Here is a 15,958-nt window from a genome sequence, read left to right as displayed (position 1 = left end):
GAGATTTAAAAACCCCCATAAAACTTCAAAGAACTTCATACTGTTGGCTCCTAGCAACAGATCTGCAAGCCACACTCCCGTATCTTGCACAACCACCTACACCAGCCTCCTGATATGTGGAGCAAGCAGCAGCTCCTGTGCCACATTGGACATGGGTAGCAAAACCCAAGAGTGACCAATATCAATTTACCAGGACTCAACAAAGAGAAGACAGACATTTGCAATGTCATCTGCAGATGGGTGATGACCTACACCAGACACAGGGGAACGGGCCACACAGAGAAGTTACTTCACAAGCCAAGACTGATTTTGCTGCCCACGTACTCTTTTTCTTGAAGAATGCAATGTAAAAAGAGTATTGGTGATTTGGCTACATTCATCCTATAGTCCCAGACAGGACTGTTTCCTGTAAAATCAGAGGTCTGAAAAGGGAGACTAGGATCAAGACAGAAACTACAGCAATGGAAGAGGACATACTTCTAGAGATGATGCAGAAAATCCCAGTGGATAAACAGGGACAGAAGACAGACGATTAATTATCTGTAACTCCAGTTTTAATATTTGAATGAGAAATCATAATCAGGACATCAGCCAGTCCTATTACTGGAAAAAGACTTGGAGACTGTTGGCATAGTGATTAACTATCACTGGACTGTTACAGAGCTCAGGACTTGCTCCCTTTCTTGGTGTCTTTGCTGAAAGCAAGTAATTTTCTGTGGTCTTGCTATGAATTTTGGGAAAATAACTCATGAAATTCTTATAGGGGCTTGATTAGTGCCCAAACCCAAGCACCTGAAAGTCAGGAGTCTCCACTTTAAAATCCTTTTATAAGTTTTTCCACAGAATGGCAGGATCTGTCCTGAAATTAGTACCTCAGGATTTAATTGCTTACTCCTTCTGGGTTGGTATAAACAAGACAAAAAAGTTCCTTACTTAAATGCCACAGAGCAAGACAATACAAACTGTATCAAATTATCAGCTCAAAATTCTGATACTCAGCATTTTGTACTATGAAAAGCAAAGGCTAAAGCGTAGGAAGGTTTCTTAGTTTCTTCAGATCATATTTTCCTCTGAACAAAGCTGACCCTTTGTGGGGTCAGCAATGCCATCCCTAGAGACCATACATGCGTGGCAAAGGAGGGAGCCCACACCAAGCAGAGCTTATCATTATTAGAATATTCAGGTCAAGTGCACTTAGCCAACAACCCACTCAAACCCTGCACAAGATAACAGCTGATATGCATGAAAAAGGACTGTTCACACAGATTTTTATCCTTTCTGTTGCATCACATAAGCATACAACAATGGAGAAGAGTACAAAGGCCATATAGACTTCTCTAGCTCTGCCTCTTTCAGGGTCCCAAACCCCAGATTTCCTGCACAACCAGCAAAGCACCAATGCACAAGAATTCTTTATATGTGTTTCATTCTCTGCTGATTTACTCTAAGTTAACCACCTCAAAAAAGAGCTAAAACTCTTTAGTTTGTGTCAGATTGAACAATTCTGACAAAAACTTGAGCTGTTTCCAAGGCTAGAAAGATTCATATTGACCCCACTACAAAATTAAAAAAAAAAAAAAGCTGAAAAGTGAAAAGCTTTTTAACCTTGAATTTTGAGGAAGGAAGCTGAAATCTAGGAAGAGGAGTGTTTTCAAAGAAGGAGTAAGCAATGTGAGGAGCAGAAGTCAACCTGACAAAGCCTGGCAAATTGTGAGAACCTCAAATTAATTTGCAGTAGACTCTCATTAGTATTTAATTACCTTCTGTGGAGACTGCTCGACATGGCATACACAAGGGATCAGTGTAGCTCAGGGATGTAAGGGATGTGTTCAGCCATACACAGGAGGGGAGCTTGAGGAGGCTCAGCTGTGAACTAGGTTTTCCCCACACCAGAGGGCCCTATCATGGTGCCTGAAGAGCCTCTCCAAGCACAGCCCTGCTGTGAGTGCCCTCTCTAGCACCGGCACCTCACCTGGGCCAGGCAGCACCGCCTCGTTCCACAGCCTGTGCTTTGGGAATGGAGGGAGGATGAAACATCACTGCCAGCACCTTCTGCTCCTGGAACACATTCAGATCCAGAATTCCATTTGTGCTGGAACTTATTGATAATACCTTAAGTGCAAAACTGAGTACTCAGAAGTTAGAAATTTTCAGAATTGAAGTTTTTAGTACAAACCTAAAGACAACTGTTACAGCAGCAGTACACTGTTTTCCAAATGTTAGTGAATTTGTTTTCACAACCTGTTAAATGAATGGTTTTATTCATATCTTACAGGTAAAACACTGAAGGGAAGATAGGTTAATGTGAAAAGTGCACACTAATTTTGTAAGCTTAAACTGAGGTGTCAAATTTTGCTTTTCCTAATACCCAGTGTTATACAACACTGTAGAATACTGTTGTAGAACAGCTCCCATTAACTTTGGCTGCATGTACAAATGTTCAGTGTTTCTGCTAGTAAGGCTCACTCTCAAGTTAGTCAAAAGGAGAATGAAAAAAATACAGTCATTTGCCATGGTGAAAGTCTCCATAAATAACTTCCCTAGTCTCTTCCCAAGTAAAGAGGGACTGTGAAACTGTGAAAGGCAGCAGCTCTCCACATCAGCATTCAGCAGCATTAAATTGGGAAGTCAGCCTTTCCCTTCCTGTGATCTGCTGCAGAGCTATCTGTGAATAAACAGAGGTTCTGCAATACATGTCATCAGTCACTGTGGAACTGTAACTTATCCTTTGAGTTGACTGAAAATACAGAACTCTTGAAATTCATGAATTCTGTGCATCAAGTGCTATGCCTGCTTGTAATGAAAGACAGTAGAACATTAACATACCCACACTGCAGGCACGTGAGTTCTTTCATTACATATACTTTCAATGTTTGACTGATGACTTCTTAATATAGTTGTCACATGTTCTCTTGCTTTTTTTTTTTTTTTTTTAAGAATTTTGGTTTGTTTTCCTTGAATTTTAAAGCAATAATCTGGTTGCCTATTAAGTTTTGCTCTTTCCCTAACATTTCCAGTAGCCTTCCCAATCCCTGTCAGTCGCTCCCCTTCTGTCTGATGGTACATAGCATGAAGCTATTACAACCCTCTTACCTCCCTCATCTCCAAAGTTTGGCTCTTGAGGAGCCTGCATTTTTTAATTGTATTGCAATTCACATTGCAATGAGAAAACACAGAAATTCACATTGCAGCTACCCTTTGCAATGTGTGTACCCATAAGACTGGTCATTTGAAAGCACATGACAGTACCACTATCTGTGCCACATGCCCAGAAGATCTTTGAAGACAGCAGAGAGGATGATTTCAGAGCACTTAAAGAGGTTCCAGTAGCAGAAGGCAACAATGTTCCCTCCATTTCCAAAATATGTGCTGCAGAGTGAGCCAGTGCTGGCTGGTGGTGGGAGATGCCTTCTTGTATGGGAAAACCCAATCCACAGCTGCCTCGTGCACAGCTGAGCCTCCTCAAGCTCACCTCCTGCACCTGGAGTGGGATGGCTGAACACATTCCTCACAGCTGCGCTCTATCCATCTCTTGTGTGCCCACAACGTGCAGACTTTGCCTAGCACCAGCACCTCAAAGGTGAGAAGTAGAAGCCTGCATTTGATTCAGCGCTCCACCACAGGAAGCAAAGCAGAGCACAGAAATTAGAGCTGCCTTGAGTGAACATCACTAGAAAGAACTGCTGCAGTGTTCTCAGCTATACGGAGCTGCTTGAAAAGAGCTGAGACACAAAGAAAGCTGTGTTCTCTGTAGCAGCTCAGAGTAGTGAATGCAGCTGTAAATAAGACTGGATCACTTTATGTTGGGATGTGGCAGAGAACAGGAGACTCAAATCAGTTATATTGATAATGAATGATGATTGTCTACCATCACTGAAAACAAAGACCTTCTCTCTGTATGCAATTTATCAAGAGACATTATTCTTATCACATGAAAGTTGTATGAAGTACACATGAAGATGTATTCTGCTGATATATCCCAAGTGAACTGTGCCATTCCCACAGACTAACTCATACAGTTCTGCAATGTCCCAGCTTCCTGTTAATCCTCTGGATGAATCAGACACATTTCAGTACCAATGACACCCAGACTAAACATGTTTCTATACATATTCTTTATCACCTGTAGCCACACCTCTGTGAGAATGCGGTTCACGTACAGATGAGGTCAGAAGGCTGAATAAGAACAGCAGACTGAAGTCGAATGTGAGTAAAATAAATGTGGTAATAGTTGCCTGAGGTAAACAGTTTAAAGGGTTTGCATCACCTTACTTGGATATTTCAGCCTGTATATATGGAGGGCTCCTGGATTCTGGGTTAATGCCAAGCTCCCACAAAGCAGTGTCTATGTTATGCTTGCTATAGTCACCAACTGGCTTGGAGAGCCTGTCCCAAGCTCTAAATCTGGATCCTGTCAAGCCTATGATCACTGCTTCAAATGAGCTGTTCATTTGTCTTTGGCTGACTTCTTCCCAAGCTTGCCAAGGAACAGAAGATTTGCTAACAAGCAACAATAGTAGCCAGGCCTGATGGGTTCGGGGTAAGTTTCTGTAGCATCAGTCTCACACCTACATGTTTTGGAATGTAGAAGATTTCATCCCTTGTGAGAAGCTCATCATTCATCAGTACAAAAATCCACTCAAATGCTGCTGGTTATGTGTTATCCCAGAAAACATTCTCCATTACTGACAGGAATTAATTAGTTAATGAATGAATTGGAAAAAATACACCAATACATCACCATTGGAAACACACCACACTAGCTATTTGCTAGCCTGACACTGGATGAACAGGTAGCCTCTCCCTATGCTTTTATTCAGAAGGAGCTGATGGAGACTAACACCTGCTCCCACTCCCCACCTTTTTTTATTATATTTTTCCCCAGGTATGCTATGCTTTGGACAGACAACGCCATCTTACCTAATTTGAGAGCTTTTGAGATGAAGCTCTGTTGGTAGAGAAGAGCACTTAAAAATTCCATTTAAACCTACGCTATGCAAGATCCAAATTAACATGGACTGACAAGCCAATTTTCTCTGCCTCAGCCCCCTTCCATCAAAAGAACTACCCTGACTGTGAAGAAGAAAGATAGACTTGACTGCTGCTGTACATAAGATCACCTTTTCCTTCCAAGATGTCTAAGGTTACATTACTTTTTCTACCACCACATATTACAGATAATCACTACAAAATGCCATATGATGATCCACAGATTTTCTCAGCCACTGCTAAACAAAGCAACTGTTTACCACATAAACAGAGTCCACATTCTCAGCTTCCAACATTAAATTGCATCACATTGTGAGCATTGAATCAAACCAATCCACTTTTATACATTCCATTTATTATAAACTTCAGATATGAGTTGAGGTAATTTTTGAATATGTTAACTACCACACTAATTACATGTGGTAATCAAATTAACCAGTTAAAAAAATTCACTCTAATCAAACTAGTCTAACAGGGTAATAGTGTTAGAACCCAAAAATATGCAGACTACAGACAAGCAAACTATTGCTCCAAACACTACCCTTATTCCTTTTAAGACTGGCATGGGTTTTCACAAATAAATCTGCTGAGTCAATGATAGCTTGAGAAAAGTACACTTGGGTATGACCTCTTTAAACATGCATCACACAGTGATGAGGAGTTCTGTTACTTTTTTCTCACCTTTCCAGTTGAAACAAGCATTATAAGGAGTAAAAGTGGACATACAGAGAAACTTCTACAACATACCAAACACAGCAGGTCCATAAGGAAAAAGTTATCACAGAGTTCTTTCAACTTTAGACTGTGTGCCCAAACTACATGTCCTTTAACATATGAAAAATTAAAACTATCAGAGAAAAATTGATTCAGAAGAGAAGAATCTTGTAACATCTAAGTCACCATTTCAGGTGTTTCCAGGATTAGAAACTCTGATAAGGCATTTTAATTGCCTCTCTCTCACCTGATTTGGGAACAGCTAAGTCACCTCCTTACAGAAAAGAATCCACACTACTAATAAAAAGTCACTGTTAGACCTGATACTGCTGATGGTTTGATATACGCCACCACTGCAATGTACAGTGGTGAAGAATTCATCCTCAAACTGAGAGATGGCTCTCAGTTCAGAGTTTTGTTCCAAGTACTGTGCAAACATGGAACATTACTGCTGTTCGCCTCAAATTTGTTCAGTATACAATAGGAAGATTTCAGTATTTGGGGCTGTCACTCTCAATAAGCATGTTTTTAGCAGCATTAAATGTATTCCATCAAAAGCAGCTGTTTCGTGAGCTGAACACTACAGAAGCCTAGTTTCTACATGACTGGTATCTACTGTCCTGCACCCTTATCACAGTATCTACAGCATGTCACTGTCCTCTATAAACTTGTTCCCTCCAACCTCCCTAACATTTCCACACATCCTCATAACTTCCTCCCTTTCACCCCTGTGCCTCAACAAGTACCTTCCACATTCCCTAACCTCATCAGCCCACAGCAATGTATGATCCCTCCCACATCTTCTCCTAATTAGCTCAGGAGAGGAGACACTACCTGTGTCCTCTACCACCTTCTCCCCAGAGAAGAAAATGTATGCACTTATTTTGGTTTCCTCTCTTCCACCCAGTCTGACCTTTATGAAACTTGAAAGAGCTGTTGAAGAAACTTTGAGATGTCTATGTCACTGCCAAATTTGGCTGAAACCTACTAAAGCAGTTGAAATTGAATTGAGTGATTACACAAGCTTTCTTTCCTTTGGAGAGTAGGCTAAAATCCCATTAACAGTCTTACTTATGTCATCCCGTCATTCCTATTCTTCATTTAAAAATAACAATTATATTCTACTGCATTTGCTTATGTAACCCACCCCTGAGCCAAAGTAGTTAAAACTTTCATCCTGTATTTATTAATTTATTTAGCTATTAAGTGTGTGTGCCTTTCTATACACATGTCCATTTTAAGGTACTTGATGTTATGAAAAATAAAATTAAGATCAGTGAAACCAAACCAAATGTACGTCACTAATAAATATCCTCCAAAGTTTCTGGACTGGTATCATTGCAGAGAAGAACTGAACTGCTTTTTCTCTAGCAAACTGTCAGCTGTTCTCATGGTTACAGTTCTAGGAATTTGGAATGACAGGTCACAGCTATGAAAATGAGTAGATTTATTTGGCATGTTTCTATCTAGTAAATAACATTCTCCTATAAAGAGGACAAGAGGCTGCTGTACATTATTGTGGTGTTTATTGTCTGTGAAAACCACTCTTTAAAGGCTCTGTCCCAACAAAGAAGGTGCTAACCAGACTTCATACTTCTTAAAACTGCTCATTCACAGAATGAAGACAAAAATGCATAACTCTTGTATCCTCTCCATTACTATAAAAGCACCACTGGTGTTTTCACTGCAAGATTCAGCTGTGTATACACACCTCCCAATGGCATGAAGCAAAGCTACAAAAGTATGCTTCCCATTTAAATGCAGAAATGTTAGCTTTTGCCATAGGGTAAGCTCTATTCTGTCAATTGGCTATTAAAAAAAAAAAAACAATATTTCTTCTTTTAAGTTACTGCTAAGAGTTACAAAGCTCCAAATATGCCATTATGCAGTTTCCATTAGCACAGCTTTGCACAATTGATTTTCACTGAACCCCAAGTTGAACAAACAGGACAGCAGCAGAATAGGCTTCTCTCATACTTCCATCCCTCCACTCTTGGAAGGGTGGGTCTTCTTCCAGAAAAGCCATGACAGCCCAATTTCTAAGCCTCTGCTAATTACTGCAAAATGGCATTAATAATTTATTCAGTGAAACTGGAACACCACCCACTGAGCTGTTCTCAGAGGTGGGCCTACCCAGATGAGAACTGTCCCAGCAGAGCCAGGCTGGGACTGCACTGTCACCATCAGCCATCGGCCCCAAGGTATTCACTGCCCCCTCACAGGCCCAAACACTCCAGGGACATGCCCACGTACTGTGCTCAAGAAGAAACAAAAATTTAACATCATCATGATGTGTCAATCCATCCAACCTCAAATGCTCTCTGAAATACTTAACTGAATCACTCATCCTCTTGGGAAGTTGTTTGCCAATTTAACTACTGAGAAGAACTTTCCTTCAAGGAATACAGTCAGTGACAGCACTCCCAGGCATGCTATCCTAGGATTTAAGGCCTGAAAACTCCAGGGAAGCAAGCCCTGGACACAGAGGGTCCTGAGCTTCCCATCTCACACACAGTCCTGCACAGGTAGCTTGAGAGCCCACAGTATTTCAGACTCAGCTGGGTCTTGATCTCCAGATCAACAGTAGAGAGGCCTGGGAGGGCTTTCTTCAGCTTAGGTCTCAAGTTCCTGGGTCTCCAGATGGAAGCCTTGAAGCTTTGATAACAGGAACATTATCAGAACTTCTACTCCCACAGTTGAAGACCTGGGCAAGTTTCCAAGGTCCCTGGTAGGCAATAGGTAGCCTGGTAGGCTTGACAACCCAGCAGTTCTCTGGGCACTGGTCTGAGCTTAATCATAAGGTGCCAGGCTCCAAATTAACTTCTAACATTTCCAGAAAAAAGTCTCAGGGAATTTCCTAATACAAGAGAAATTTCAAAATGTCAAAATTTTCCATGAATTAGGAAACAGTAACTTCGGCCCACCTCTGATTGCAGTTTCCGTCAGAAAATTCTCTATGCTTTGCATTCCACTCTTAGAACAAGGCCTTCACCTATTAAAATATACTGCAAACAATAAATATAAACAAAATGTTCCAAACTGCCTCTAAATAAAATCTTCAAAATATAAAACCGTTCCGTAGGTTATCCTAAAATTTGTAGCTATCTTCACCTGCATGTGTGTGCCTTGAACCCACAGCCTTTCATTCTAAAACAAACATTCCTCCTGCCTCAAGATTTATGAGTCGAAAGGACACATCCTGTAAAGTTGAACCCACAGAAGTTCAAAGCAGACTCCAACTTGGCACAGTATGAGGTCACTGCTTTGCTGAAGAAACAGCTGGACAGCATTGTCCAGACATCAATCACAAGAACTGTCCTGGATGCCTCCAGGTATTGGTAAGCAAACCGTGAGGCCACCTGAGATGAAGGGCAGCGCACCCGACCACAGGAGAAACAGCAGACCCCTGGGATTTGAGCACTTGGTGGGTAATGCAGCAAGGAAGGGAGAAATGAACCATGTAAGCAGTCACTGAGCAGGTGAGCCCATTTAATTTATTAGGTAGTGCCATGAAGTTCTGCTGGTTTAGAGTCCTAGGTACCAGTCCCTGCCCTGGTTTGATGGCTTGCCACAGAAGGGATAATGAGATAATAAAGAAAATCAGCCAAGATGCAAGTTCCTGGGCACAGTTTGCCCCATCTTCCCTTACACTGCAAGTATGGAAACATAACTCAGCCTTTTAAAACAGCAAGTACTTCACCTGAGTTGAGGGAATACTTACTTTACCAAGGAGGAATTAAAGAGTCCTGCAGCTGCATTAAACTTTGGAAAACTGCAAAAACTTTTTCAAAAACTTAATTAATATAATACTATCAAAGTTCTCATTTTCCCACACACCTAAGTGAACAGGATGGTCTCTCAGAGTTTAAAACATTTATAATCTGGATATTTTTCATTTGTCTATAAATCAACATTAGAGATCTTCTTTGTTTAATATTTTATTTTCTTGTAATTAAAAGATGACTATAAAGACTTCCTAAGAGAAAGTAGTACCACCCACATACATGATACATGCCTGTCAAATTACAGGGAAGGATAGAGCCCCAATCATCTAGGTCTCAATACTGCATTCAGTACCAATGACTTCAGAGATGCAGAAGCATAAGCTTTGAGGTAGCACAGCTTCTCATCTGAAGAATCAGTTTGTTTCAGTCTATAGTCACAGAGAGTTTAACCAGCTACCAATGCCATCTCAGAGTTCTCTTACTGCTGAAACATCATGACTAAATTCTTGCTACACACATACTGCCACAGCAGGGATATTGAGTCAAATGATCCTATGGCCTTTTATTATCTTTAATTTCTGTTCTCCTGCTACTTTCACAAAATCGCATAGCATGTCTTATAGAAAAGACAGCAAAACAACAGTAATTTTTTCTCACGCATACCAGATTCTATCTCAGAATAAAAAGTACAAACTAAGTATTATTATTACAGGTCTCTTTATACTCAAAATTACAAAGTACAAAGCCCTTTTTTTTTCCTCTTCCAAAATCAGGCCACAGGTTGATGCAAACAAAACCAATATTGTGCACAGTATTTTAGTTCCTGTACTATGTATCCTCTAAAGTAGTAAACCCACAATTACCATGAGAAAAGTCCAGCTGGAGGTATCACCTACAAATTGCATTACTTCTTCTTTATACCTTTTTTATCAAAGCATATGTTCTGCTTGAAAACAATTTAGCACCAATGAGCTGGCAGTAGAACAACAATTTGAGCAGCAGTGTCAATGAAGGTGGGAGGGGGAATTCACTAAAGCTACATTTTTCAGGTACAAAAGCCTGAGAAAAACGCTATATGGAGTCAGGCAAATATACATCAAAGACCATGAAAAAGCAACTAACTATATGCCTTTAAAAGTGCACTTCATGGATGAAAGCTGCCAAATTACAGAGGGGATTTACTGAGAAGAATGTGTTGCTGCCAGAATGGACAAAAGCATGCATTCTATCCATTCCAAGCTCCTCCCCATCTCCTGTCATGCTCACAGCAAGAAGTGGCTCAAAAACTGACAACCACACACTCCAGGACTGAAAGAAACAAAAAAAAAATACCTGCTGGGAAATGCCTGGAAAAATTTTATTTTGAGCATCTGACACAGGAGACTGGAAAAAAGAAAAAAACAACCCACTTATGATCAAAAAATATCTCCCCATATTCTTGGAACGTAAAGTGCAACTCCACAGCAGAAAGAAACAGCGCACACCTGGCCGGGTTTTTGAGGAGCCCACGTGCAGAAGCGCTTTTCCAACAGGCGCAGCAGCCTGTGCAGCGCAGCGCGCTGCTGCCGGCCCAGGACAGGAGTTTCCCAGAGCTTTCCTGGAGTTGGTCACGGAAACCTCACTACAAGCGGGAGTATCTGTTGGCCCCTGAGGAGCCCGGGAGGCGCCCAGCTGCCCGGCGAACCGCTCGCCCCGCGCCCCTACCTGGCTGGTGTCCTCGCCGTGCTCCAAGTGCACGATGCCCTGGCTCCTACACTCCGTGTCGCTCAGCACGTCGTCCTCCGAGTCCTCCAGGAGGGACGAGGAGCCGGTGGAGGAGACCGAGGAGTTGGACAGCCTGCGGGACTGCAGGTGCAGCGAGCTGCCCGTCCTCAGCCCGCCGCCCTCCGGCCGCGGCGGCCGCGCCTGGGGGCTGCCCTGCGCCTCCTCGCTCTCCTCGGCGGTGACGGTGAGGCGGGGGATGACGGGCGGCAGAACCCCGTTCGGGGGTCGGCAGCCCCTCTTCGGCCGGTCGGGCAGCTGACGAGCGGCGGCGGCGGCGACGGCGGCGCAGCGAGCCTCGAAGAGGGAGCAGAGCTCCCCCACGGTCAGCCGCTTGGCCCGGCTGAGCTCTGGGCTGCTGTGCAGCCCCGCGCGGGGCTCCATGGCGGGCTCGGCGCCGGGCGCTTGCCGAGCAGCGCTCCAGGACCGGCGGCCGGAGGCGTGCATGGGGAAGCGCCGCGCCGCCGCCGCCGGGGAAACTTCTTTGTGGCTCAGTCAGTCTCCCGCGGCTGCCCGGAGCCCGGCGGAGAGGCGCATCTCCAGCCCACCCTACCCGGGCAGCCCTCAGTCACCCGCGGCGACAGCCGGAGGCTGCTACCGTGCCCGCTGACCCGGCGCCAGGGCCATGGGGGCGCGCCGAGCCCGCCCGATCGCCCGCCCGCCGCCACCGCCCCGCTCCGCCTTGGCGCTGAGGGGAGGAGCGAATCGAATCGCATCGAGCCGAGTCGAGCCGCGCCGCGGGAACCCCTGCCCGCCCCTTCCCGCCGCCTCCACCATCACCGTCAGCACCCTTTTGGTTTCGCTTTCCCTGCGGCGGCCCCCGGGGAGCGGCCGGGGGTGTCCCGGTGCCCGCCCGGGTGTGGCGCCCCGCGCGCCTTACCTCCGCTCCGCCGCCCCTCAGCGGCCGCGGCTCCCCGGGCACGGCGGCTGCGCGGCGCGGCCCGGCCCGGCCCCGGCGGAGGACGCGGGGGAGGGGGCCCGTGACCCTCCCCGGGGACTTGGACCGCCTGAGGGCTGCGCGCGGCGGCCTGGGGTCCGTGTGTGACCTTCCCCTCGGTGCGCGCTGACACCGGGGGCCACCTCCGGGCCTGTCGTGGCGGGACCGCGGCATGCTGGGGTGGCTGGGCGCACCCCGCGGGGGCGGGGATGTGACTGGGCTGTCACCAGCCCGCGGGGACCGAGCGGCGGTGCGTGAGTGACCGCGCGGTGCCAGTGGCTGAGGGCGCTCCCCCGGCCGCGGGGCGCGTCCCCACGCCTCGCTGTAGCATCCCCGGCGGGCTGCGAGCGGCGTGGGACAGGGGCTCGGGGCAGCGCCGGCCTCCCGGGAAGCTCGGATTGTCTATCAGTCAGCGCGTTACTGCCGAGCAGTGCTCAATCAGCTTCCCTTCAGCTGCCGGTTGCTGCGATACACCAGCCCCCTTGAAGGAATTTCAGCGTTTGACAGCCCCTGCCTTGGTACTTCTTGCCTGCTGAACTCCCACTCTTTACCTAAAATGTAACCCGTGCTGGGTTGCGGCATGTGTTGTAATTGTAGCTATTAAGACCCTTGGAACAGGAAAGGCGTTCTACCGTAGGGTTCCATCAGCTGAAACGATTACTAAAATTAATAATTTTGGAATCAAATGCTAAAGTCTTCAGCTGAATTTTTGCTCATTTATCTTATTGTTTCCTTGTACTCTCCCATCTGTCCCTCACCATCTGCTCTCTCTAGCCTGCTGCTTGGGCTGGGAGCTCCTAGCAGAAGCGGCTGTGGAGCTCCACCACACCCAGCGTGGTCCCAGTCCGGGCCACAGCTGGGACTCCTTCCTCAGGTGATGCTATAAATGATTTGTTAACCTGCCTTGTGATTTGGTCAGATTATTTGGCCACAGCTGATTATTTTACATCCTGGTATTTCAGATTACCTTTGAAAAAGCCTGTTCCAAAAAGCACCACACAACATGCCTTCTCCTGAGGTGGCTGCTCTGCTTCTCACAGGGCCCACACCTTGTGAATGCTCAGGAGCAGGCAGAAAGGCAGCTGGGAAACATTAAAAAAGAAAATCGGTCATTTTTGGACACTTTTCTTTAACCAGGTAGTGCCTAGACAGGAATTTGGGAAGTCTGGATTTTCAGCTTAAATGGCCAAGCGTTGTGGTAGACTTTGTTTTGTGTAAAAGCTGTGATGGGAATTCTCCCAAGGTGCATGTGATGGGGGAGGCAGGGCTGACAGCTGCCGCCAGATTATGTGAAAACACAACCGGTGAAGTGCACAGTAAAATGCTTGGCAGTACAACAGGCAGTGAGAACACCAAAGCACCTGCAGGAGGGTATTCCTTCATGGTAGACCGTAATGGATTTACATTCTTTCTGAAAAAAGATAGTCACTGCTTTTATTATTAATTTTGCAATCAGTTTCAAATTTCATGTAGCAGAAAGGCAGCCTCAAAACATGAAAATTTATTAGACCTAATATATAGCTAAAGTCTTAACAGTTTAAACAAATAAAGATTTTATAATTGATGCTTTTATAAGAATACAGTAATAAAGTTATAGATAGAGCAGAAAGTGCTGAGGGCAGTTTTAAATGGCTATTCAAGATTATACACAGACACACGCATTGGACCCATGTAACTCCTTTATGTCACTGTGCCAGCTTCTGTCTGTAGATAAGCAAACTGGAAAAATATATTTATTCACAGGAGAAGGGTTACGTGTGAGCTTTCACAGGGCAAACAGGAACCCTTCAGGAGAGCCCTGCTGCATGTGGAAGGACATTTCAGTTTCCAGTCTCTTTTAGCCATTGCTCTGTCTGCTGATTCTGCAGTTACAGGATTATGTGTGGTCTATGATTAGGAAACCTTATTTAGGAAACTTTAACCTTGGCAATGGTTCTGGGACTACCAACTCAGTTCAGTTATAAAATATCATTTAAGAGATTTTGCTTTTAACTAATGAAGATGGAAACAAAAACACGCAATACATTATAATTTTCATAAATACATGTATAAAAATTGTCCTTTCATAATATTGATTAGTGAGGATTGCTTGGATAAGGTTAGATGGATTTAATTGACTTCATTTATAGCATATCTGCTCTAGAGAGCTACTGGTCTCTGAAGTTTGCATAAGATTTAACTCAAAATCTTTCAAAGCTACTCGGAGAATAAAGAGATTCTTCAGTCAGTATCACCACATTTCCTCATAAGTGTACAGTTTTTTAACGAATGGAATGGCACTCTGTGTCCTGACAAAGTGCTGGTGACTCATACTTTTCACTTGTGAAATCCTGCATTCCTGACAGGACAGGGCTGCCCGCATCCACTGGTGATGCTTGCCAAGAGTTGGCTCTGATGCGATACAGTAAATATGTCCCTGTTGTACAGATGGGTGAACTGATAGACAGTACATGAGTTGACTACAGATATATAGTCAGTCGGGGGCAGGAACGGGGAGCTTCAAATTTGCTCTGTGCTGCTGTAACCGCCAGATCACATTCCCACCTCCAGGGGTGAAGCGTTTTGCTTATCACAGTCGTTCTGGCTCACATCGGTACTGCTGCACACTGCCAGGGTTTCACATTTCACACACGCCTGCTACAAAAACAGCTTTCTGCCTTTATTTATATTGGCAAAAATAGAAGTCTACTTCATTCCCATGAAATCCCTCTCTAAACATTGTTATCATTAACATATTACTTATTTCTACTTCCTTTCACTTTGTGTTGCCATAGCGTGTCTATGATGATACAGAGGCAAAGATGCAACAGACATTTCTAAATAGATTATAAAGATTTTATGAAGACAAGTTTAAATATGATCTAGAGGGGAGCCTTGGGTTTAACTTGGCCTATGTAGTGCATACATAATGTTCACTGCCCACATGAGATTTCTCAGAGACCTTAGAGCACGACAACTGAGAAACACCACCTTCTTCAATTCCACGCTGAGCATGACCTCAGAATGCCTGAGAAGCACTTGAGTACTGTGATTCACAAGTCTCTCTTGAATGCAACAAACACAAGCATTTATTAGTAGTTACCATACCTCTTTTGAGATATAGCTGGGGAGAAAAGGAGTTGGGTGTGTTTTTATACAGAAAGGCCCTTTTCCCAGAACTAGAAGAAAGGCACATGGCCCAAGTGCTGGCCATGCCTAAGGGAAAATCTCAACTCCCCACAGCCATTCATGCCTGAGGCAGAATTTCCCCTCTGTGGCTGAGATGAAGAGCACAATCTCTTCCTGGGAAGCCAAGGGGGAAAGCGGTGGGTGGGTTGCCTGCCTCTCGGGCGTGGTGTCAGGAGCAGCTGTGCCAGGGGACAATGCTTCTCTGCACAGAGGAGGTGGGAGCAGAGCAGGTGATGGCATGACCAGCCCGGTGGAGCTGGCAGAGGAGCAGCAGCAGGGACAGCAGGCAGCCTCAGTGGCTCATCACCAGCTCTAAAACACCTGGCCACGTGTTTTAGTTGTTCTGTCTTTGCTGCTCATTAGAAAAAGTGAGCAGGTTAGTGCACGTTTTGTCCAAATACAGGTCATATGACATGAAAACAATTGCTGCACTAAGTGGGAGCTCGTTATTTTGGGATTAATTTTTGTAGGCTATTTGCCAAATTTCCCTATGCAAAACATTAATATATTTTTGATATAAACTCTGGACACACAATAAATGAAAGCCATATTAAAAAGAAGAAAGCGGGAATGTCTTTTTACCTAAGAAGAAGCAAAATTGTAACTGATCTAAGTGTATGATCAGACGAACCTTCAGGACAGAGACAATAAACTATGAAGGTCC

At 44.7% G+C, this 15,958-nt stretch overlaps 1 protein-coding gene across 3 annotated transcripts in view; it reads right to left on the bottom strand.

The window, feature by feature from the left end:
- ITPKA (inositol-trisphosphate 3-kinase A) overlaps positions 1–11,900 on the bottom strand; it is a 39,429-nt gene extending 27,529 nt beyond the window's left edge. The window contains exons 1-2 of one of the 3 annotated variants that reach the window (XM_030274328.4): positions 11,133–11,895; positions 10,761–10,811 (exon numbers count right to left, since the gene is read on the bottom strand). In XM_030274328.4, coding sequence (XP_030130188.1) covers positions 10,761–10,811; positions 11,133–11,636 — 555 coding nt within the window. In that variant the 5' untranslated portion in view covers positions 11,637–11,895. Of the gene's footprint in view, positions 1–10,760 lie in introns of all 3 variants that reach the window. The other 2 variants (XM_072929979.1, XM_002200246.7) reach the window with 2 other exon arrangements.
- Positions 11,901–15,958: the final 4,058 nt, after the last annotated feature.

This window comes from Taeniopygia guttata, chromosome 5 (genome assembly GCF_048771995.1).
Source record: "Taeniopygia guttata chromosome 5, bTaeGut7.mat, whole genome shotgun sequence".
NCBI lineage: Eukaryota > Metazoa > Chordata > Aves > Passeriformes > Estrildidae > Taeniopygia > Taeniopygia guttata.
The sequence above is the reverse complement of the archived record's forward strand: the minus strand, read 5'-3'. Positions and strand labels throughout refer to the sequence as shown.